This window comes from Danio rerio, chromosome 1 (assembly GCF_052040795.2).
Source record: "Danio rerio strain M-AB ecotype USA chromosome 1, GRCz13ab, whole genome shotgun sequence".
NCBI classification, from domain to species: domain Eukaryota; kingdom Metazoa; phylum Chordata; class Actinopteri; order Cypriniformes; family Danionidae; genus Danio; species Danio rerio.
Genome location: NC_141021.1, coordinates 56,854,978 through 56,881,745, shown reverse-complemented (window position 1 = coordinate 56,881,745; position 26,768 = coordinate 56,854,978). Strand labels below are relative to the sequence as shown.

Below are 26,768 nucleotides of genomic sequence, written 5' to 3'. Positions count from 1 at the left end.
CTCACCAGTGTTGGATCGCTGGATGGGAGCCGGTTTGCCCTGTGGCTGGGACACGTCTGTGGGACGCTCGGCCGGTGGCTCCTTCACTCCGTCCATGGCCATGAGGACGCTGGAGAGCTCCTGCAGAGGCAGATTACCCAGCTCAGAGGAGAACGGGCTTGGCGGGTTCTCCAGACACATCAGCCAGCTCGTGTTCCCTGAGAAAACACCAGCAGGAAATGAGGAAAACACTGTCGGCATACTGGAGGTAATCTACAGTTTACAGTTTCAGCATTAAACAGAAGTTAACATTGTCCTTTTTTCCCATATTGTGATGCACATCTCATTAAAATGGTGCTAAAATAAGAAAAAAAAACAGAGGGTGCACAGGGCTTAATTGGGGCCGGATCCGGATGCAGCACCTCCTAAATCTGATCCGATCTGATCCCTCTCCTCACACGCACCCCCGCCCCACTTTTCACTTTCATCTTAACCCCACCCCACCTTACCCCACCCCACCCCACCTTAAATGACTGATAGCTCCGCCTTAAATGATTGATAGCTCCGCCCCAAATAGCCAAAAGCTCTGCCCTAAATTACTGATAGCCCCGCCCTTATTGACTTATAGCTCCGCCCTAAATTACTGATCGCCCCAAACTTAATGACTGATAGCTCCGCCCTAAATGACTGATAGCCTCGCCCCAAAAGACTGATAGCTCCGCCATAAATGACTGATAGCACCGCCCTAAAAAACGGATAGCTCCGCCCTCAATGACCGATAGCCCTACCCTAAAAGACTGATGGCTTCGCCCTAAATTACTGATAGCCCCACCCTTAATCAATGATAGCTCCGCCCTGAATGTTTGATAGCCCTGCCCTAAAAGACTGATAGCTTTGCTCTAAATTACTGATAGCCCCGCCCTTGATGACTGATAACCCCGCCCTAAAAGACTGACAACTCTGTCCTAAATTACTGATAGTGCCACCTCAAAATTACTGATAGCTCCGCCCCAAAATGATTGATAGCTCCGCCCTAAATAAATGATAGCCCCACCCTAAATTACAGATACCTTCGCCCTAAATTACTGATAGGTCGACCACAAAATTACTGATAGCCTCGCCTTAAATGACTGAAAGCCCCACCCTAAATGATTGATAGCCCCGCCTTAAATAACTGATTTACTCTGCCTTTGATGACTGATAGCTTCATGCTAAATGATGGATAGCTTCACCCAAAATGACCAATAGCTCCGCACTAAATGACTGATAACCCCGCCCTAAATTACAGATAGCTTTGCCCTAAATTACTGATAGGTCGACCACAAAATGACTGATAGCCTCGCCTTAAATGACTGAAAGCCCCACCCTAAATGACTGATAGCCCCGACTAAATGTTTCACTGAAATTAAATAGTTCAATAGTGTAATTATAATATCATTTAAATAATCATATATTTTATTATTTACAACAGTAATGCATTGATGTAACTTTTATCAGTCGATTTTATTTACACCAAAGACAACTTTATTGAGAGAGTGAAAAAAAAAAAGTTTCAGAAAAGGAAGTACAACGCATACACTGAAATAAAGAAATAAAATTCACAAAAGATGTACGGAGTTAAGCAAGAAGAGCCTGACAAAGCAGACTCGTGAAAGAAACACACAAACAAGAGAAGGAACAACTGCACAATAGCAATCCTCGGAAAGCCTCAGAAAGCATCTCGTCGTGTGTTTTTCTCCAAGAAACGAAGCGCTCAAGGACAAGTTACAAATAAAGCAAGAAAAACAGAGATACAGATGGAGGAGAATCAGGTCTTTGAGCGCTGCAGGTGTGACTCAAACTATAAGAAACCCTACAAACATGGCATTTGAGCCGCTGCAGGCCATGGTGAGCGCTCATAAGCGGCTCAAACGCCTCGAGACTGCAGATATTATGGGATAATTTTAGCGCCGCACACAAATGTGTCATAATTGAGAGCCAGTGGGTGATAATTATGGCCCAGGACAAGGTTACAGGGAAAAACATGCATGCGCTATATTTGGCGTATTATTTATTCATTCATTTTCCTTCGGCTTAGTTCTTTATTTATCAGGAGTCGCCACGGTGGAATGAACCACCAACTACTCCAGCATATGTTTTACACCACGGATTCCAGCCGCAACCCAGTACTGGGAAAAACACATACACACATTTTCACTCACACTCATACACTACGACCAATTAAGTTAATCTAATTCACCTATTGCGGATGTGTTTGGACTCTGAAACTGGAGCACCCGGAAGAAACCCACACTAACATGCAGAGAACATGCAAACTCCACACAGAAATGCCAACTGATCCAGCCGGGACTTGAACTGTATATCTGTTCATACCTGAGGGCCTGCGGATGAAGATCTCGGCCCAGCCCTGCGTCAGCATGGGCACAAACTCTGCCAGGCCGTGCTTGTGCTTGAGCGGTGGTGATGGGTTGCAGGCGGAGGGTGGCGGGTGCTCCTCCATCCCCCTCTGAGAGCTCAGGACGTCCAGCGGGGGTCCGGGAGGAGGCAGCGGGCCGCTGTACTCGCCTTCAGGAGACGCCACCAGAGGACTAAGACTCTGAGCTGGCCCGGCCCGCAGAGCATGACCACCTGAAGAAACACACAGACATTCAGTATGGAGTCAGATCAGTCTCAAAAATACATACATTTACGAAATAAAACTCATACCAGCACAACACAATTTTAAATTTAGTAATTTGAATTTGTGTATTTTTGAATCGTGTTTTAAATTTACGAATTGTATTTGTGCATTTTTGAATCGTGTTTTGAATTTACGAATTGTATTTGTGTATTTTTGAATTGTGTTTTAATTTACGAACTGTATTTGTGTATTTTTGAATCATGTTTTGAACTTACGAAATGCATTTGTGTATTTTTGAATTGTGTTTTAATTTACGAACTGTATTTGTGTATTTTTGAATCGTGTTTTGAATTCACAAATTGTATTTGTGTATTTTTAAATCGTGTTTTGAACTTACGAAATGCATTTGTGTATTTTTGAATCGTGTTTTAAATTTACGAATTGTATTTGTGCATTTTTGAATCATGTTTTGAACTTACGAAATGCATTTGTGTATTTTTGAATTGTGTTTTAATTTACGAACTGTATTTGTGTATTTTTGAATCGTGTTTTAAATTTACGAATTGTATTTGTGTATTTTTGAATCGTGTTTTGAATTCACGAATTGTATTTGTGTATTTTTAAATCGTGTTTTGAACTTACGAAATGCATTTGTGTATTTTTGAATTGTGTTTTAATTTACGAACTGTATTTGTGTATTTTTGAATCGTGTTTTAAATTTACGAACTGGATTTGTGTATTTTTGAATCGTGTTTTAAATTTACGAACTGGATTTGTGTATTTTTTAATCGTAATTTGAATTTACAAAATGTATTTTTGTATTTTTGAATCGTGTTTTGAATTTACAAATTGTATTTGTGTATTTTTGAATCTGTTTTGAATTTACGAATTGTATTTGTGTATTTTTTAATCGTGTTTTGAATTTACGAATTGTATTTGTATATTTTTGAAGCGTGTTTTGAACTTACGAAATGCATTTATGTATTTTTGAATTGCGTTTTAAATTTATGAACTGGATTTGTGTATTTTTGAATCATGTTTTAATTTTTACAAATTGTATTCGTGTATTTTTGAATTGTGTTTTAAATTTACGAACTGTATTTGTGTATTTTTGCATCGTGTTTTAAATTTACGAATTGTATTTGTGTATTTTTGAATCGTGTTTTGAATTTACAAATTGTATTTGTGCATTTTTGAATCGTGTTTTGAATTCACGAATTGTATTTGTGTATTTTTGAATTGTGTTTTAAATTTACGAACTGTATTTGTGTATTTTTGAATCGTGTTTTAAATTTACGAACTGGATTTGTGTATTTTTTAATCGTGTTTTGAATTTACGAATTGTATTTGTATATTTTTGAAGCGTGTTTTGAACTTACGAAATGCATTTATGTATTTTTGAATTGCGTTTTAAATTTACGAACTGGATTTGTGTATTTTTGAATCATGTTTTGAATTTACAAAATGTATTTTTGTATTTTTGAATCGTGTTTTGAATTTACGAACTGGATTTGTGTATTTATGAATCGTGTTTTGAATTTACAAATTGTATTTGTGAATTGTGTTTTAAATTGACGAATCGTGTTTTGATGAGTCCTCTGAGAGAGTAATTCGTTCACTCAAGCATACGCACATTGTGCAGGTGGTAGAGAAGATTAGTTTCTTTTTCTTCTATCAGGTTTGAGTCGTTCGTTCCTCACATGAAAATACATTAGCCAATCATATGCAGTCAGAAGCGAAAAAAAGATCTGATCCATTCATCTCTCGAGTCCTCAGTTTTGATTCATCTCTTTACATGCTGTTACATGATGAACGAACAGCTCAAAAACCCAAAGACTCAAAAGGTGAGCTAGTCATGTGTGTTTCTGGCTCAGACTGTGTGCATTGGTGTAGCTTATATGGGACTCTTTGTGTCTGAGAATCGAATCAGGATAGTTCGATTCAAGAATCGCAATGCATCGATTTTTTTTCTCCCACCCTCAAGCTGTGTGTTCACCTGATATAGAGCGGACTCGTGTGCGTGTGTTGGTGTTGATCTGTTGGCTGGACTGAGACTCTAGTTTAGCGGGAGCTTCTTTGGTCTGTCGGGTGTGCAGAGACGGGTCAGACCTGCAGGACACACAAACACACAACAGATCATCATGTTTAGTTTTCGGACTTCTTTCATCTGCCGAATGGGTCTCAGACCAGTAATTTGACGAGTGAATAGTCGATCACCTGGTCATTTCTCCTCCTCCATGTCTCTCTGTCATGTCCAGACCCAGAAGAGCTTGTGTTCGCGAGCCGCCGCTGGTGGTTATGGTCACTAACTTATTCCCAACCAGCCACGTCATACTGGGACCACCAGATAACAGGAAATCAGCGATGGGAGACCTGAGAGAAGAAAAACACACACCGAAAACACTTGAAGCTTGCCTTTCTCCTGCTGAAAACAACACACTACAATAGAGATGGACTGCATCTTATATATTGCTCTACACCTGTAACAATGTTCCACAGAAATAATTAATCAATGTTTTAATTTCGAGTTCATTTTTTAATTAATTAATTTGAGCCATTTGTTGTAATTTCTTCATCTAGTCATCATTACGATGGCTGCGCGCACCTCTTGGGCAGAGCAGAGAAGTTGGAGAAGACGTATCTGGCCATCATGTCCAGGCAGGTCTCTGTGAGCTCCAGATGGACTGTCTTCAGAGCGTCGTCCGCCTGCATCACAGCGTTCTCATCGGCTGAGCCCAGACTGCAGGTGGTGCTGGACGTCTGCATCCTGCACAGGACAGGGCACAGCACACACTCACAACCTGACAGTCAATCAGTGCTGAAGCAGATTGCACGCACACACACAGGCCTAAACACACATTCATTCCGATTCACTGATTCTGTGTTACTGATTCTGATTCATTAAATTCTGATTCATCCAATTCTGATTCACCCAATTCTGATTCATTCAATTCTAATTCATCCAATTCATCTGATTCTGATTCAGCCAATTATGATTCAGGCAATTATGACTGATTCATCCAATTATAATTAATCCAATTCATCTAATTCTGAGTCATTGAATTCTGATTCATCCAATTCTGATAAATCCGATTCATCCGATTTGATTTAATGATTCATCCAATTCTGATAAATTTAATTCATCTGACTCTAATTAATCCGATTCATCCTAACTGAATTACCCTTGAGTGATTTATCCAAGTCATCCTCTACTAATTCATCCTTTACTGATTCATCTGATTCATCCAATTCTGATTAATTGGATTATGATAAATTCAATTCATTCGATTCTGATTAATCTAATTCATCTAATTCTGATTAATCCGATTCATTCAATTCTTATTATTCTGATAAATGTATTTAATCTGTTTCTTATTAATCTAATTCATTCTATACCAATTCATCCTTTACTGATTCATCCAATTCTAATTAATTTGATTTAGATGAATTTGATTCACCTGACTGATTAATTTGATTCATCCTATCCTGATTCATCCAATTTATCTGATTCTGATTCATTCGAATTATCTGATTCTGATTTATGCCATTTTGAATCATCTGAATCAGATTTATCTGATTATTTTTGGTTCTTAAAATCAGATGAATTGAATGAATCAAAATTAGATTAATAGAAACCAAATAATTCAAGTGTGTTATTTCACAACAATTACTTTTCCAAGGCAGCTTTGCAAAAATAACCATAAGAATCGGAATCAGACGCACTGGATTCAGATTAATCAGAATCAGGTGAATTGGATGAGTCAGAATCAGATTAATAACAACCAAAAGAATCCACTGAATTGAATGAAATGGAATCAGATAAATTGAAGGAATCAGAATCAGATTAATGATTCATCCAATTTCAATGAATCCGATTCTTATTCATCTGATGTCTTTTGATTTTGATAGTTTTAGACCAAGAGTGTCAAACTCAGTTCCTGGAGGGCCGAAGCCCTGCACAGTTTAATTCCAACCCTGCTCCAACACACTTACCTGCGGGTTACAAACAAGCCTGAAGTCCTTAATTAGTTTGATCAGGTGTGTTTAATTAGGGTTGGAACTAAACTGTGCAGAGCTGCGGCCCTCCAGGAACTGAGTTTGACACTCATTATGGATAAAAATCGCTGAATTATTTCATTCATTTTATTTTCGGCTTAGTCCCTTTATTAATCAGGGGTAGCCACAGTGGAATGAACCGCCAACTTAACCAGCATTTGCTTTACGCAGCGGATGCCCTTCCAGCTGCAACCCAACAGCGGGAATCTAAAATCACTGAATCACTGAGTCAAATAATTCATTCAAACTATCTGATCATTCACAAGCAAATCAAATTACTGTGATCATAAATGAATCATTGACTCACTTGATTCATTCAGAAACTTGATTTGTTCAGTAATAAACAGTGCAGTGTTGCTCTGAGATCAGTAAATGTTCTGCTCCTGCTTGCTTTGGCTCCATTATCATTAGAGAAACAGAAAATAATGGAGAATATTGTGTCGAAAGTGAAACTCACTCAGTTTGAACTTTTTCCCTGTAGAGAATTAGTGTTTTCAACTAGCACTGATATTCAGAAGAGAGCCCCTCATGCTTGTGTGAGATCACTGAACTACATCATGTGTTATGAATATAAGCACACAAGCCCACGCAGGGACGTTTCCCGCTTTTAGAAGCTGAATGATGGGCTCATTCTGACTGCGTCCTGATAGGCTTCATCACACACTCGATGCTGATGGACTCATAAGTTGTGTTTCTGTTTGTTTATTGCTAAGTGTGTGATGTAATATCAGCGTACATTAAAACACCATTACCACACATGAGAAACATCACACACTCCTGCTGAATATCAATCAACACAACTGGGACTGTGACACTGACAAACCTTGAGCAGGAGACAGCTGAATGCTTAACAAACACAAACACACACACAAACACACACACACACACACAAGATGCAAGACCCTTGAAAAGTTCAGATGCCAGCTTAAGATCCACACACACACACACACACACACACACACACACAAACTTGTGAAGACTCAGTGATGGCATTAATCTGAGACAGCCATCAGCATCCTGCTCTTCTGTAACCACGGCAACCGCATCCCAAGGGAAATCAGCCAAGACCACATCATCATCTCCATACACAGACACACAGCTGACACACACACTTAGACAACACACACACGTACTCAGACAACATAGACGCAGACTCAGACGACACACACGAACGCACTGATGGAACACACACACACACACTTAGATGACACACACAGCGACACAGGCTTAGAACACACATTCAGACAACACAAATATACACGCTCTGACAAACACACACTCAGATGACACACACAAACAACAATGGAAAAGTCATTAAGGTAACACACACACTCAGACGACACACACACTCAGATTGAAAACACTCCAATCACACACACACACACACACACACACACACACAGATGGAACACTCAGATGACACAGACAAACACAGATGACACACACACACACACACACACATTCAGAACACGCATTCAGACGACACAAATATACACACTCTGACAAACATACACTCAGATGACACACACACACACACACAGAGAGAAAAAGCACTGAAATAAAACACAGTCAGACGACACACAAGTTTAGATAACACACACTCACACAGATGGAAAACACACTCAGATTACACACAAAACCTCAGACGACATGCACAGTCAGATGACACACACACAGAGGGAAACCCTCATTCAGTTCACACACACACTCAAATGACACACAAAGGCACAGATGGCATACACACATTCACACACACACACACACACACACCTAGACAACACTCATACTAAGACAACACATTCAGACAACGCACAAAGATGCACAAACACACACACAGATGGAACACACACTCAGATGGAACACACAAACAAACACACACACACACACGCGCACACACACTCAGAGATCATGGAACACACTCAGACGACACACAGATAAAACACACTGGCAAATACACACTCAGAGGACACATACACACACATGGAACACACACAGACAACACACACTTAGAACACACATTCAGACAACACTAATATTCACACTCTGATGAACACACACTCAGATAACACACACACACACACACACTCAGACAACACTAATATACACACTCTGATGAACACACACTCAGATAACACACACACACTCAGACAACACTAATATACACACTCTGATGAACACACACTCAGATGACACACACAAACAACAATGGAAAACTCATTAAGGTAACACACACACTCAGACGACACACACACTCAGATTGAAAACACTCCAATCACACACACACACACACACACAGATGGAACACTCAGATGACACAGACAAACACAGATGACACACACACACACACACACACACACACACATTCAGAACAATCATTCAGACGACACAAATATACACACTCTGACAAACATACACTCAGATGACACACACACACACACACAGACACAGAGAAAAAGCACTGAAATAAAACACAGTCAGACGACACACAAGTTTAGATAACACACACTCACACAGATGGAAAACACACTCAGATTACACACAAAACCTCAGACGACATGCACAGTCAGATGACACACACACAGAGGGAAACCCTCATTCAGTTCACACACACACTCAAATGACACACAAAGGCACAGATGGCATACACACATTCACACACACACACACACACACACCTAGACAACACTCATACTAAGACAACACATTCAGACAACGCACAAAGATGCACAAACACACACACAGATGGAACACACACTCAGATGGAACACACAAACAAACACACACACACACACACGCGCACACACACTCAGAGATCATGGAACACACTCAGACGACACACAGATAAAACACACTGGCAAATACACACTCAGATGACACATACACACACATGGAACACACACAGACAACACACACTTAGAACACACATTCAGACAACACTAATATTCACACTCTGATGAACACACACTCAGATAACACACACACACACACACTCAGACAACACTAATATACACACTCTGATGAACACACACTCAGATAACACACACACTCAGACAACACTAATATACACACTCTGATGAACACACACTCAGATAACACACACACACTCAGACAACACTAATATACACACTCTGATGAACACACACTCAGATAACACAAACACACTCAAACGACACACACTCAGATGACTCACACAGACACACACACTCAGACAACACAAATATACACACTATAACGAACACACACCAAGATGACAGACACACACACACAGATAGAAGACACACAGATAACACACAGACACACACACACACACACACACACTTAAAACAGAAATTTAGACAACACAAACATACTTACTGTGATGGCATGCATGCAAGCAAGCACACACATAATTATAATACTTGCATAACAAAAACACCCTAGCAACGCCTTAGCAACCACCTTGACCCATGCCCCCATTTCACTGGCGTTTGTTTATCTGGCGTGACGAATCTCTGAAAGCCAAACTCATCGCATGAAATCAAAAGCACATTTTCACTTCAGCACAACAGAAGAGTGTGTGTGGGCATCAGAGACCACACGGACAGCAAAACACACTCTTTACAGAAGGTCAGAGTGACCCGCGGAGACCCCCAGAACAGCCATTACAATCACTATTATATGCTGTCTTCAACACGACCAGCAAACAACCACAGCCCAGCGAAGAAAAGAAGAACACCGAGAGCTGATTACAGAGATTATTAGATTACAGAGAGAGTCCGTCACAAACACACAACTCAAAAACAAGCAAAAGAGAAGAAGAAACTGTACTGGACTGAAATTAATAAACGGAAACAATCTAATACACCAAAAATAAGAACAATCTAAACTTTAAAGTGAACTAAAACTATATAAAGTCAATTATGAATATGTATTTACATTGGCCACTTTAATAGGTACATCCGGGTTGGACCCTCTTTTGCCATCAGAACTGTCTTAATGCTTTGTGTCATAGATTCAACAAGGTACTGGAAATACTCCTCAGAGATTTTGCTCCACATTGACATGATAGAGTCACTGCAGATTTGTCGGCTGCACATCCATGATGCGAATCTCCCATTCCACCACATCCAAAAGGTGCTCTATTGGATTGAGCTCTGGTGACTGTGGAGGCCATTTGAGTACAGTGAACTCATTGTCATGTTCAGGAAACCAGTCTGAGATGATTTACACTTTATGACATGGCGTGTTATTTTGCTGGAAGTAGCCATCAGTAGATTGATGTAGACTGTAGTCATAAAGGGATGGACATGGTCAGCAACAATACTCAGGTAGGCTGTGGTGTTGACACGATGCTCAATTGGTACTGATGGACCCAAAGTGTGCCAAGAAAATATCCCCCACACCATTACACCACCACCACCAGCCTGAACCGTTGATACAAGGCAGGATGGATCCATGCTTTCATGTTGTTGATGCCAAATTCCGACCCGACCATCTGAATGTTGCAGCAGAAACGGAGACTCATCAGAGCAGGCAACGTTTCTCCAATCTTCTATTGTCCAGTTTTGGTGAGTCTGTGTGAATTGTAGCCTCAGTTTCCTGTTCTTAGCTGACAGGAGCGGCACCCGGTGTGCTTTTCTGCTGCTGTAGCCCATCCGCCTCAAGGTTGGACATGCTGTGTGCTCAGAGATGCTCTTCTGCAGACCTCGGTTGTAACGAGTGCTTATTTGAGTTACTGTTGCCTTTCTATCAGCTGGAACCAGTCTGGCCATTCTCCTTTGACCTCTGGCATCAACAAGGCATTTGCGCCCACAGAACTGCCGCTCACTGGATATTTTCGCTTTGTTGAACCATTCTCTGTAAACTCTAAAGATGGTTGTGCGTGAAAATCCCAGTAGATCAGCGGTTTCTGAAATACTCAGAACAGCCATTGAATAGTTGCACTGAATAAAACTGAAGTGTGCATATATTTATATATCATATAAAGCAAAATACATTCTTAGTTCATGACAAATTTTATGGAATTTTTTTTTAATAAAAGGCAAATTTTATTTGATATAAAAAAAAATATTCAAACAATTATTTTATAACATAATTTCTGCTTCATTTCCTTTTCGGCTTAGTCCCTTATTTATCAAGAGGACGCCACAGCAGAATGAACGGTCAACTTATCCTGTATATGTTTTACGCAGCGGATGCCTTTCCAGCTGCAAACCACAACTGGGAAACACCCATACACACTCATTTACACACACACACACACACACACACACACAGACACTACAGTCAACTTAGATTATTCAGTTCCTTTATAGCGCATATGTTTGGACTGTGGGGGAAACCGGAGCACTTGGAGTGAACCCACACCAACTCGGGGAGAACATGCAAACTCCACACAGAAATGCCAACTTGCCCAGTCAGGACTCGAACCAGTGGCCTTCTTGCTGGGAGGTTACAGTGCTAACCACTGAGCTACAATGCTTTTCAACATTAAAGGCGAGAAAGTGGGGCGCTTTCACCAGGTATGATGTTGTGTTTTCTGTAGGAATTCTCTGATGCAGTCGCCTGAGATAAGGTTGAATCTGCAACATGCCGTCAGACCCTTTATTCAAGGGCAAAACTGACTTTATCTCCATGAATTGATCCGATGACCTTCCGATTACCCATACTGAGCCTTAACCCATCAATCCATCGCACAATAAACACTCACACATGCACAACAGTCCCAGTGTGTGTCTACACGAGTGCTCCATCATCACACAGTGTCATGAATAAAGACTGTATCAAGTGAGTCACATTTGAGACAATATTCTCGGTTTCAAAATATTATAATTAGAGACACATTAATTCTATTTTCGAATATTATTTAGGATGAATAATATGCAAACTGCAACACAGCAACTCAAATCAGTTTGTCCTAAATGAATCAGCCATTTTGAACGAATCAATTGAATTAGTTTTTTAACATACTTTGATTTGGGACACTCATTCTATTTTCGAATACTATTTAGGATGAATAGTGTGTGAACTGGTACACAACAACTGAAGTCGATTAGTTCTAAATGAATCAGCCATTTTGAACGAATCACTTGAATGGATTGTCAACATACTATGATTTAGGACACACTAATTCTATTGTCAAATACTAAATTAGAATTAATGATATGCTAATTTATCAGATAGCAACTCCTTCAAATGAATCAGCCCTTTTGAATGAATCAATAGTATGATTTTTGACATACTTTGATTTGGAACACTCATTCTATTTGCGAATACTATTTAGGAGGAATAGTGTGTGAACTGGAACACAGTAACTTAATCAGAATGGCTGATTCATTTAGCACAGTGACTGAATCAATTGAATTCATTTTTAACATGCTTTGATTTGGAACACTCATTCTATTTGCGAATACTATTTAGGACGAATAGTGTGTGAACTGGAACACAGCAACTCAGTCACTGACTTCATTTTTAACATACTATAATTCGGGACACGCTAATTCTCTTCGAATACTACTTAGGATGATCAGTGTGAAAATTTATGGCACAGCAAATCAAATCGCTTTGTTGTAAATGAATCAGCCATTTTTAACCAATCACTTGATCACTTAATCCGATTGACCCAGCATTAGGTTGCAACAACCCAGCATTTTTTAAAGTGTAATATTATTATTATATTTAAAACAATCACGTATAACATCAGCATAAATAACACTTCCTTAGAAATAGAAAAAAAATACTAAGCCAGTTGATCTTTTACAAAAGGCACAATTAAAAACAAACATTTTTCACTCCACAGAAAATGTTTCACTGTTCAGCGTCTCTTCAAATGCTCGTATCGCTCGACTGTTGATGAGTGCGCCGCAAATGAAGCGGTTTGTCGCACTAATAATACTTCAGTCATGCATTAAGTGACGCAGGTGCAGAATATCAATGCATTTAATAGGCACACAGCGGAACACGTCTTTATCAGATACTGAGCAATTAATATTTCATTCAGGTAGAGGCGAAAGGTTTCACTTTTAATGAGATGATCCTATACTGAGAGATTAAAAAGGTAAAACTAAAGCCCTGCGTTTTTCTGAAGCTCACTTTCAAATGTCAAATTGCTTGACATTTAGATCAAATCTAACATTACAATACAGAAATAAGTCAAAATTGAGTACATCTCTTGCTTTTAGTTTATTTTGCTGAGCCCATTGGCAGATTAGTTAGCCTGTTTTATTAAAAAAATAAATTAATTTAAAAAAAAACTAAAAAAAAAAAACTTTTTTTGCTGAAAACAAAGTGATTTGACTGGACTGCCACAGTTTCAGTTTACTAGAACTCCTATGTGAAGCTGGTTTGACACAATCTACATTGGGAAAGCACAGTAGGAATAAAGATCAACTGAATTGAATTTATTTTACCGGTCTAGAAAATGAGTCTTGATGTAACAACAGATATTTGGACATAAAAACATAACCTTTAGGTAAAAATTCATTATTACTAGGTTTTTTTTTTCTTTTTAGAGTGTATTAAGTTTGTGTTTTATTTCTTTAATTAAATGACATTCGAAATTATCCACATAATGATGAAATTATCCAAAATATAACTTTTTTTTTTTACATTTTTAATTATTTTTAATTATTTAAAATATTTTTTTTCTGTAGATTTGAAGTAAAATATTTGTATTCATTTGTTTAAAGTCAGTTTTACACTGATATAACAATCAATTCATAACAATATATATATGTATATATATATTTTTTTCTTACTTTTCTTTCTATCTTACTGTAGATGTCATTGTAAAGACAGACACAAAAGTAAATGGAAATACACAATTTTGTTTCTAATTAAACCTAATAAAACAGATTTTTAATCTTAAATAAAAATAAGTGTATTTATTTACTTATTTATTTATAGCAATATTTAATTTTATTATCAAATGAATAAATAATACATTAAATAAAGCAATTAAAAATTGGACAGTTACATATGAAAAAGAAAACTGTCTAAAATAAATAAAACTGATATCTAAAAAAAAATAGACAAAACCTTTAAGTAAGATATTTTTATTATGATAAATTTATTTTAAGGTTTTTTAAAAGGTTTTTTTATTGAATGTGAATTGAAATGATCCAAATTATAACTATGGCATAATCCAAAATATTACAATGATTTTAGATTTTTCATTTTTGTAATATTTTAAAATGCTTTTTTTCTGTAGATTTAAAGTAAAAACTTTTTATTTGTTTATTTAAGGTCAGTATTAAACTGATATAAGACAATCAATTTATAATAACAATTAATTATCATTTTTTATCTAGAGGTCATTGCAAAGACAGGCACAAAAGTAAATGGAAATACACAATTTTGTTTTTAATTAAACCTAATAAAAAACATTTTTTGATCATATAAAAATAAGCAATTTTTACTTATTTATAGCAATATTTAATTCTACTATCAAATAAATAATAATACATTTAATAAAGCTAAATAATATTGGACACTGCTACATTTAAAAAAGAAAAATGTCTAAAATAAATAAAAATGATGTCTAATTTTTTTTAATATATTTAGACAAAACTAAAGACAAAACCTTCAAGACATTTTTATTATTATTAATTTCTTTTTTAATTGTTTTATTAAATGTGAATTAAAATTATCAAAATTATAATTATAAAATCATTCAAAATATTACAATTATTTTACTTTTTTTAATCATTTAAAAAAATTGTAGATTTAAAGTAAAATATTTTTATTTGTTTATTTAAAGTCGGTATTACACTGATATAAGACATTCAATTTATAATAATAATTAATTATAAAGTAATTAATTGTAAAGTCAGATAAAGTTAAAGCTTATACACAATTTAGATTTTTAAATACAGTTAATAAAACAGATTTTTGATAATTTAAAAATAACCATATTTATTTACTTATTTATTAAAAGCAGTATTTAATTCTAATATCAAATAAACAAATAAATAACATATTAAATAAAGTTATAAAATTAGACAAGGTTACATATGAATAAGATAAAATTATAACATTAATAAATCTGATTGTAGTAAAACTGAAGCCATAACTTTTTTAACTTTCACCTCAGGATGTATCAAGTTGCTTGTCATGTGGATCTACATCAGGGATGTCCAAACTCAGTCCTGAAGGGTCGGTGTCCTGCATAGTTTAGCTCCAACTTGTTTCAACACACCTGCCTGGAAGTGTCTAGCATACCTACAAAGAGCTTGATTAGCTGGCTCAGGTGTGTTTAATTGGGGTTGGAACTACAACATGTAGGACACCGGCCCTCCAGGACCGAGACCTGATCTACATCATTAGTTTACTTTTTCACTAATGTAGCCAAAAATCATAACGAGTGACCTTGAAATTACCCAAATAAATCCCCTTTGGCTCAGAAATACTTGAGGCAATCAGTAAACCGATGGCAGCGTATAATCTGCAGAGAGACGCTAAACAATCAAGCAAAAATGCCGTATGGAGTCCCTGTGCTTGCTAATAGAGGGCGCCCTATTCATTAGCATCATGTAACTGGGAGATCTAATAGATTTTATGCTAATCACACGCACTGGGTTAATAAAACACAGACGTTCAGGGGTCGAATATTACTCAATGACTGTCAGGACGCTGCTGTGAATCTCGTCTGATGCCACACTGCCATCTGCTGGATATGAGTGGCATTGATTAATAAAGGAGTAGAATTTAGGCTTCATTTTTAAAAGGGTAGTTCACACCAAAATACTAATTGTCATTTACTCATCCTCCAATTGTTCCAGATCATGTTAGAGTACACAAATATACTGAAGAATGCTGGAAAAATCAGACATTGACTTCCATTATAGTATTTTTTCCTTCTTACTATTAGGCTAGTCACAATAATCAATATATTGACTTATCGCACAACACATGAACATGACATTCAAGACTAAATTATTATGATAATAGCATTAAAATTTTCCTCAAAGCATTAAAAAAGGTAAATAAACATAGAGGATGAGCATTTGAAGAGGGCGAAAGTGAAACGTTTTCGGCACGCCTGCGTCGCTTTTTGCGCGACTTCTATTCATGATTCATGAACACATGAATGAATACTTTACCTGGATCACAAAGAGTGTGTGAATGAGTGCAGGTGACATGTGTGAGTGAAGGTTAAACAGGCAGCAGGTTGAGCAAGTAGAACCCCCTGGTGTTTGGGAGCGGAATTACTGCCACCAATCTCATTCAAACAGCAGAGATCGAGAAGCTAGTTGCTGGATTACGTCTGCATACTTTAGTTTTGTAATAAGCACATGCCTCCTGTGTGTGTGAGTGTGTGTGTGCTACGAAGCCCATAAAAGGAAAACGGAGATGTAGGAAAAGTTCAAGAGTACAAAACATTGAATTTTTTTATCCTAATGCGATTGCTTTTGTTAACCTTAACGTTTTCTCACATACACACACACACACACACAAAAAATCGTCACTTTCCTGAAATACTTTGCTCCCGCCAAAAAGTATTGCATTTCACCTGAGAAGCTTTGCATTATCTTACAAAACAAATGAAATGTCGTTCTTCTCCCAGACTTGATTATAAGCATTTCATGAGTAAACGTAAATTTTCTAAGTGGAACGGAAAAGGTTTTGCGAGGCAAGATAAACGTTTTGCATGCTAACATATCTGCTTTTTTATGTTGCCTTTTGGGCTTGTCGTCACTGTAAATGAAAACTACTTCACAATTGGCTTACCTGGATAAAAAAAAGTTATTAAGGTGCTGCTTACTCGAATGCATTTCGTTTTAAAACCCATATTTTTTATTATGGTTATGCCAGGCTTCCATACTACTCTAGCGTCTTTGACCAGCTAGTGTTTTCATTTTAGTGTAATATCTGTAATAAATGCAAACTTTTGACTTGGCTTGACTAAACACAATCCCGCTCTGATTGGTCTTCTTGCCTATTGCACACACTTACTTACAAAAAAAAACGCAAAAGAAATTTGCCGTTAAAATAATATTAGCAGAGACGCAACCGCCATTCATTTTCACATTAATAGTAACTAATAATAAGAAGAACAAAAAAGATTAGCCTGCTAATTACAATACAAGTCAGATGTTGAAAAAAAGCGTAGGCTACTAACTCTATACACCTTTGTTTTCCATTCATATTTTAAATTCTTTGCCAGATAAAACTAACATGTTGACTTTGTTCGGTTTAAGCGAAGATTTAATTGGGGTTCAGACAATGTGCTTGTAGCATAATGCAGATACTTTTTCGCAACTGTGGCCAAGAGTTGCTTCATTGTTTCACCACCAGCATTTCTTGGAAAATAGGCTTCTCTACACTTTGGAGCGGCGCTTTCTCAACTACCAAATATGTCAATCCATTTCTCGTCAAAGTCTTCAATTTATCACTTTCTCTTTTGTAACTGGCCATTTTTGGTAAGGCCTTTGCGATACCTGGCTGACTAGCTGGGCGTCACGTACTACCGGCCCTGTGGCATGGACAACCACGGTGGCAACTGCTGGTTTGTACTGTTTTCTGTTACTTTTGTTTGATAACTGTCATAAAAATCTCATAAATAAATGTTAAAAGAGAATGCTAAAAATCTCACGTTGATGCAAAGTTTCTAAGAGGAATGTAAACTTTGTATGAATGTAAACCCCCAAAACCGCGCAAAAAAAAGCTGACACGATTTTGCGAAGGCCTTTTTGGAGAGAAAGAATAACAAACTTAATATCAAGCTTATTTGCATCCATCCCGATGTCTCTTTAGGGGCTCCGTAGCACAACATCTGTATTGTGTATTTTTTGGGCAATGAAAAAAAGGACATCAAACAGACTCCATCACATACAGCACACAACTAAGCATGGTATAAGCAAATGCAAAAACGGGGTTAGGTCCAAATCAAAACAGATGCACGCTAGTCAGTCGCAAGGCATTAGCGCATGCACGCACTCAATGTTATCACCAATGAACACCGAAAGTAAAAGACAAAACCCTCCTCCAGCATGCACCCTTTTCAGAATGAGCTCAAACCAGATGTCCACGCCCACCCCGCAATCGCCAAGACAACGCCCTGCCCCGAATCATCAAGCCCCACCCACCGTCCTTGCATACAGATTAAAGAAAAAGAAAAAGCAGGGAGAATAATAACCGGTTGCTGAGGTTTTGAGGTTACCAAAATTGCTCTACCTGCGCACAGCATGCTCGGACACACTGATGCTGCGGGAGCGGAAGGCGTCCATGGCCGAAAGGTCTTTCAGGTCTTTAACGGGAGAGTTTGCGCTGGGGCCTTGCTTCGCCACTTTGGTCGTCCGCAAACTGCCCAGAGGGCAAACGAAGTCAGGTGTGCGTCAAGGTAAGGTCGTGACCAGAGAGGAATGTGGGGGGAGAATTTGGGGCATTTTTTTTTACCACGTCGGCATGGGTGGATGTGGGAGTTTGCGATTGGTTGTGGAGTGTCACGAAACGGTGCCGGCGACCAATCACAGGTGACGGATCCGAGGTGTCGACACGCCCCCACAAACCACACCCACCACGTATGGCCCAATCAGAGGAGGGGGGGGAGGGGGCAAATAAGGAAGTGAAAGGAAAACAAAGTAACTTGGTCAGCAGTGCACACTGAGAACCAGAGAAACAGGGACGACATTTACAAAACAAAGTAAGGAAACAGAAAACTGGAAGGAGAAACAGCATAAAAAAGATCAACAGACACATAACAAGGCATAAAAGTCAGCAATATATACTGTCAGCATTCTACGAAAGAAATGAAAGAGTTTTTGGAGGAAATGAAAGGTAACTCTTGGAGAGCACAAACATATTGATACAGGGAGAAGGAAAAGCACTGCTATGATCAATTCATATCTACAAGAAAACAATGATATGAGCAAATGCATGTGTGGGATTTAATACAGCAAATAAGTGAGACACCAAGCCAACAGTCAATGTCTAGTTCTTACTAGCCGGGTTTCCATGGTTTGCAAGAAGTTTACAAAAAAAGAAAACAAATGCGAAAAGTGGGAAAATGCAAACTCAAAATGTGAACTAGCTGCGTTTCTATTAAGTTATTAGAGTGGCTGACTATAGTATTGGTAACCTAGCAACCAACAGTAAACAGGGCAAGCATAACGCATTTGTAATGTTTGGATTTGAGTGTGTGATGTTTGCTACGTCAAAATGTATTCAGCAAACATGTTTCCATCTCTCATTATTCACATTATGCTTTTGAAAATCACCTCTGGTGAGGATGAAAATTATAATTTTTTACGAATAAATATTTTTTATTTAAAATTTGAAGTAAAGGATACTTGTAAACACTCCAAAAAAAATTATGTTTGCAAAAGAGCAAATGCAAATTATGGGACAAAGCAAACCCCAAATGCAAATTAGTAGTCCCTCCGTCAAGTTATTAGAGTGGCTGACTGTAGTATTGGTAACTTAGCAACCAACAGTAAACAAGGCAGGCATAAAGCATTTGTAATATTTGGATTTGGATCTGTGATGTTTCCTACGTCAGAGTTTATTTTACAAATGTGTTTCTCTCATTATTCACATTATGATTTTGAAAATCACCTCAAGCGAGGATGAAAATTATTATTATTATTTACAAATAAAGATTTTTATTGTAAATTTGACGTAAAGAATATGTATAAACAGCATAAAAAATAAGTTTTTAAATAGCAAATGCACATTATGTGACAATGCAAATCCCAAATGCAAATTGGTAGCGCCTCTGTCTAGTTATTGGGTTGGCCAACTATAGTATTGGTAACTAATAGCACTTTCATCAAGTTATTAGAGTGGTATTATAGAATTGGTAACCTAGCAACCAACAGTAAACAAGGCTAGCATAATGGATTTTGATGTGTAATGTTTGCTTTGTCAGAGTTTATTCAGGAAATGTGTTTCCCTCTCTCATTATTCACATTATGCTTTTGAAAATAGTTTTTTTTTTTTTCAAACTAATTTTTATTTGAAATTTGGCATAAAGGACACTTGTAAACAGTTATTTTTTTAAGTTTGCAAAAAAATTGCAAATGCAAATTAAGTTACAATGCAAATCCCAAATGCTAATTAGTAGCGCCTCCATCAAGTTCTTGGGGTGGCTAATTATAGTATTGGTAGCCTAGCAACCAACAGTAAATAAGGCAAGTATAATGGATTAGTAACATTTTGATTTAGATAGGTAATGCTTGCATTTTATTTTCAAATATGTTTCCGTCTCTCATTATTTACATTATGCTAAGATCAAAAACCACCTTAAGGGGGATAAAAAGTTTTTTTTATTTTATAAATAAAAAAGATTTTCATTTGAAATTTGACGAAATAATACTTGCAAACAGTTTTAATTCTTTTTATTTAAAGTTTACAAAAAAAGAACAAATGCGAATTATGCGAAAAGCCAAACCCCAAACGTGAACTAGTTGAGCTTTTTATCAAGTTGTTAGAGTGGCTGACTGTAGTATTGGTAACCTAGCAACCAACAGTAAACAAGTAAATACGGTCACATGAGTGTAATGTTCGCTACGTCAGAATTTATTCAGGACATATCCTTTCCATCTCTTATTATTCGCATTACACTTTTTCCCACCTAAAATGAGGATAAAAATAGTCATATATTCCTATTTAAAATTTTGACATAATGATAATCGTAAACACGGTTTAAAACAATTATGATGAATTAAACATTTGAAAATCTTATATATTAAATTGTTGCCTTTTTAACATGTGTTAAACAAATCCCAACAGTCACAAAAAATTAAGCGTTCGTATACCCAAAAATAACTTTTCTGTCATCATTATTAAGCCACCCTCATTTTTGTTAGCATTAACAAAAACTCTACAGTATTTATATTATAATTAATAAAAATAATAGAATTAATTTTTATTTTAGAAAACTAGCAATACACTAGGATACTTTTATTTTGAATTTTCCAATACAAATCAAATCACAGATTCTTTGAAACTCTTCCAAACGTTGTATCTAGTATTCAGTTTTGCGAACTAATAAATGTGACCAGAGCAAAAAAAAGTTCAGTTCTAACGTTGTCATTTCACTCAAGCATTACGATATGCAAATAATTTTATGACAGTAATGTAACAAGAACATCATTAAAATGCACTGATAAGATTGTTTTTTTTACTTTACAGTTTCAATAAGTGCACTCCTAGCTTTAATTTAGCTTCTGAATAGAGTTTTGCTGTATTGCAGTGCAGCTTGCTGCTCGTACTTTGATGTCGACTTGGTGTGTCACACAAATAAATGACTGAATGGGATTACATTTGAAGCTGGAACAGAGAACGCTAGACCTGCCAAAGCAGAGAAATCATAAAATGGATTTGACAATTGAAACCTGAAAGACTTTACATGCACATTATTCACATTATAATCTGAAATAAGTGCTTACATGTCGAACAGCAGGGATTCAAAACAGATTTCAATTATTTTTGGCATAAAATAAAAATTAATTTTGACTATTCCCAAAAATCCATCTATAAGAGGTGCAGGTTCACATTTAAATTTATTCATGAATATAATTACAATACATATTAAATACTTGCATAATGGAACATATAATACAACACACACACTTAACACATAAAAGTGGACACAAAAATAATGAAATAAAAGAAATGCATGTGTTCACCTCATTTATTTATTTCATTATTACTATTTTGTGTCAACGTTTATGTTTAAATGTGTGTTGTATTGTGTCAGCAATAAATAAATTTCAATATAATCCAATATAAAAGTATAATAATATATGTAATATAAAAAAATATAAATAGAATAAAAATGAATACATAATTTGCTCTGCTGCATGTAAATGTGTTTTAATGATCTTTCTCTTCTACCAGGCGTTTCATTCAAAGTTCCAGGTTCAATGACAAGACAAGACACAGGATTAAACAAAACAAAAAAACATGAGAGAAAAAAGAAAAACACAATGGTTTCCACAGAAAATGTAATGGACCTGGAATATATCAGCACATGAGGTGGTTTTGTGAATGTTTTTGGAGGGTTTTTATTAGTTATAATGCTGGAAAAACACCTGTTGTTACAATGAGAGCAATGCACTGATTACTGCACTAGTTTTTGCTGGTTAAAATGGTTTAGTGAAGTCTACTAGGTCCTGTTAAAAGTAAAGTGGTTTATGGGATGGTGGCTGCTTTTAGAAGAAAGAAAAAGAGAATGAACAGAACAGAAATAATAAAGGAAAAGGATGAAAAAAAGACTTTTAATCCAGATGTGGTGTCTTTATTTTATATCACATTACCTCCTTTACAGGATGAGACTCTGATTTGGTTTCTAGAAATTAAACTCCATATTAACACATTTTGTATACTTACTAATGTAATTTGATTACTAAGTTAAATGGTGGTGAAGCAGCCAAAAAATTCCAACTAAGCATTAATTCCATCCAGCGTTATGTGATACTTTTATAGTTTTCTTAATGTTTGGAATTGTTTGAAACTTTAATGCTGTTTAAATCTTAGCTATTTTCATTAGGTTTGTTGTGCACTTTTAATTATTCTTTAAACGTGTATCTTTTTTTAAGCCATTTTTGGCCATCTTTTTTTATTTTAAGATCTTGACTATAATGCTCTCTAATTATCTTGGACTGGAAAATTAAACAAAAAAAAAAAAAAAAAAAGCAAAACTCAAAACAAAACACAAAAGCAAAACGATACAAAAGCAAAAACAGAACAAATCAAAACAAAACACAAAAGCAAAAACAGAACAAATCAAATCAAAACAAAAAAAACTAAAGAAACACAAAAAAATTAAAACAAACTAAGTAAAACAAAAAAACTAAATAAAACAAAAAACTAAACCAAACAAAAAAAAAAACAAAAGCAAACCAAACCAAACCGAAAAACACTAAACAAAAAAGCAAAAACTAAACCCAAAACAAAACGAGAAACAAAACAAACAAAAAACAATTAAAACAAACTAAACAAAACAAAAAATTAAACAAAAACAAAACAAACACAAAAAATTAAAACAAACTAAACAAAACAAAAAACAAAACAGACAAAAACCAAACCAAAAACAAAACAAAATAAATAAAACTAAACAAAAAAACTAAACCAAACCAAACAAAACACAAATCAAAATCCATAAACAAAATAAACAAAAACAAACAAAACCAAAAACAGACAGAGAAGCCAAACTATACAAAACACCAAATAAAACAAAACCAATACAAACAAAACAAAACAAAACCAAAAGAAAAACGAACAAAACCAAAAGAAAGATACAAAACAAAAAACAAAACAAATTAAAACGCCCAAACGTTTGTTTTGCTAAAGCTATTTATTTACAGCCATAATTGTTCATATATTTATAAAATTAAAAAAACTAAAGTAAATTAAAGTACTTTAAAGTAAAGTAAATGTTTTAATAATAGAATATTGCTCATTTTTATTACATAAAATGCAGTTTAAATCTTTTTTTTTTAATTATACCAATCAAAAAAAATCTATTAAAGGGACAGTTCACCCAAATCTCGAAATCCATCATTTTCTTATTCTTTCAAACCTGTTTAAGTTTCTTTCTTCTGTTGAACACAAAGGAGGATATAGTGAAGAACTGGATACTTCAATAGTATGTTTTGTTCCTACTATGGATGTCAATGGCAGTTGTTGTCCAATATTCTTCAGTATATCTTGAATTGTGTTCACTCAAAAAAGTTGAGAGTGAGTAAATGAAGATGTCATTTTCATTTTTGGATGAACTGTTTCTTTAAATACAATTAAAACAACAAGAGACATAAATGATCTTGAGTGGCTAGAACTCATAAATGAATGTGTGTAAATGGTTTTGATGTGAGAGTCAGTCGTCACAAAGAGAAAGAAGGAGAAAACACAGAAAAGACGAGGAAGAGAAGGAAAGACAGAGACGTCCCACAGTCAAATAAACCAGCATCCACGAGTAGAACTGAGAAAACATACGCAAATCAAAAAAACACGACACACCAAAATAATGAAGCAATGAGGCGTCTGGATGACAACCATGCTTTGAGTCCTTCCCATAGTAATCCCTGACATGAAACAAACCATGATCCGGCCATAACACTGTGTGTGTGTGTGTGTGTGTGTGTGTGTGTGTGTGTGTGTGTGTGTGTGTGTGTGTGTGTGTGTGTGTGTGTGTGTGTGTGTGTAAATGTGTGTACCTCTTGGGCCTCTCGTTCAGGCTGGTGCTGCGTGCTCTGAAACTGCTCTGCTCGTGTGTGTCGTCAAACGGCAGGAGAGCGTTAGAACGAAGACCCTGAAGACAAACAAAACAGTAGCTATGTTTCCATCCAAAGATGCAAATTAGATCGACTGAAATATGGCACAAAACATTTGTGAATAAAGCAGCGTTTGAATCCAATGAGTCAAAGAAAACAAAATGTTCACTGGAGCCAAATATCAGATAGAAATATGTAGTTTTGTGTGATAGGAGAAGCCTCTGTGGACTTCTTTTCTGATATCTGATATAACAAACAAGTTGTGCCTCTGAAGATGAAATGTAATGAGCGCGCTGCCGTGTTGGAGGCGTGAGACGCTCTTTGGGAGTGCAGACAGACGCTCAAGACAGTTTTGGAGGGAATAATAATATATTAATATTAATAATAATAATAATAATACTGAACCACTGTGATGACAGACTTTGGCTGAGGGATTTTAGAAAGAGCAAAAGTGACATTTCAGATGTTTTATGTGCTGTAAGCACTGTTTTGTCCATTAATGCGAATCATGTATCATCATATGATCTGTTAAAGCAAAATCATGTGACTTCACTGCTGCACATGATGGAATGTATTTGGTAAATGTGTTTGCATCGTAGTTTCTGCACAGTTTCTCTAAGCCCTGCTCCCATTGTGGTTGGTCATCTGAAACAAATTTGGGCAATCCTAAAAGATTACAGAAATCTTAGGCTAGAATCTGTGATCTTTGATTGTTGGTTTGACAGACAGCCGCTTAATGGCTGTTGTGATCAGATTTTTCATCCAATGAAGTCCTGGCAGGTTCTGAAGGCTTCAGAGTCTAACAGTAGCGCAGAGTCTGATGAAGCAATCAGTGCGACAACCAGTGTTGGACAGTAGTGTCGCTAATAGTAGTCACGCTACCAGCTTAACTACATTTCTCAGAAGCATCGCTACTTTCTAAATCAAATAGCTTTTCAGTAGCAAAGCTATTTTTTAAGTTAAGTAGCGCAGTAGCCAATCACGGATCAATAACTGACGGCACCGACATTCACAGAGCTGTGAGGCCGGTGTCTAGCCGATGAAATTAAATCCATATGATGGAAAGAAAGACGATTTCTTCTTCTTCCTGTTTTACAGTGTTCGAAAACAACGTTTTTGGTGCGTTACTGCCACCTCTGGTTGGCAACGTCGGCAACCGAAACTTGCTTGATGGAAAGATGACTGAGGGAGAGGAGATATTTCTGAAGCAGGACTCCTCGTGACCTTACCTCGAGAAGTACGTTACGATGCAATAACTTAATTTCTGATGCTGTGCTCAAATAATTCTTTAGTATATATATACACACACACACACACACACACACACACACACACACACACACACACACACACACACACACACATATATATATATATGTATATGTATACACACACACACAATATATTGCTTATTCCAAAATATTTTCCTTATAAATGAATTTTAAATACTATAAATGACTATAGTATTTTAAATGTTTGACAGCTGTTTTTTTTTTTATTTTTTGTTTTTGCTGTTATATACTATAATGCGTTTCTGTTTAGTACAGCATATTAATTACAGTAAATAACTGAACTGAATGATTCCGCCTCATATGATTCATTAACAGTTTTATTAATCACTAAGATCTGATTGAGTTGAATTTAAAGTGCTTCGATTTAAAAATTAAAATTGTAAAAATAGCTTAGATGTAGCTAAACTACTTTTGCCATGTAGCTTTTAGCTTAGCTTGCTACATTTTCCAGGGGGTGACTTTTAGTGTTGTTAAGCTACATTTTACGTAGAGTAGCTAATAGCTTAGCTCACTCCATTTTTCAAATAGCTTGCCCAACACTGCTGACAACTTTAAACCACCGCAGGGAAATGTCAAAGCTTTTTTTATTCCTGGATTTAATATTGTGTGCAAAAGTACCACAACAGA

At 36.3% G+C, this 26,768-nt stretch overlaps 1 protein-coding gene across 9 annotated transcripts in view; it reads right to left on the bottom strand.

The window, feature by feature from the left end:
• The window catches only part of tsc2 (TSC complex subunit 2), a 76,539-nt gene that overhangs the window by 25,170 nt on the left and 24,601 nt on the right, over nt 1-26,768 (bottom strand). For 5 of the 9 annotated variants that reach the window (XR_015475855.1, XR_015475856.1, XM_087236216.1 and 2 more), the window contains 7 exon segments: nt 24,793-24,887; nt 18,809-18,937; nt 5,205-5,366; nt 4,817-4,972; nt 4,596-4,708; nt 2,353-2,607; nt 6-197 (listed from right to left, as the gene is read on the bottom strand). Coding sequence is in view for 5 of the 9 variants with exons in the window: in XM_087236216.1 (XP_087092342.1) it covers nt 6-197; nt 2,353-2,607; nt 4,596-4,708; nt 4,817-4,972; nt 5,205-5,366; nt 18,809-18,937; nt 24,793-24,887 (1,102 nt within the window). In the remaining 4 variants the exon portion in view is untranslated. 9 annotated transcript variants of the gene reach the window in all.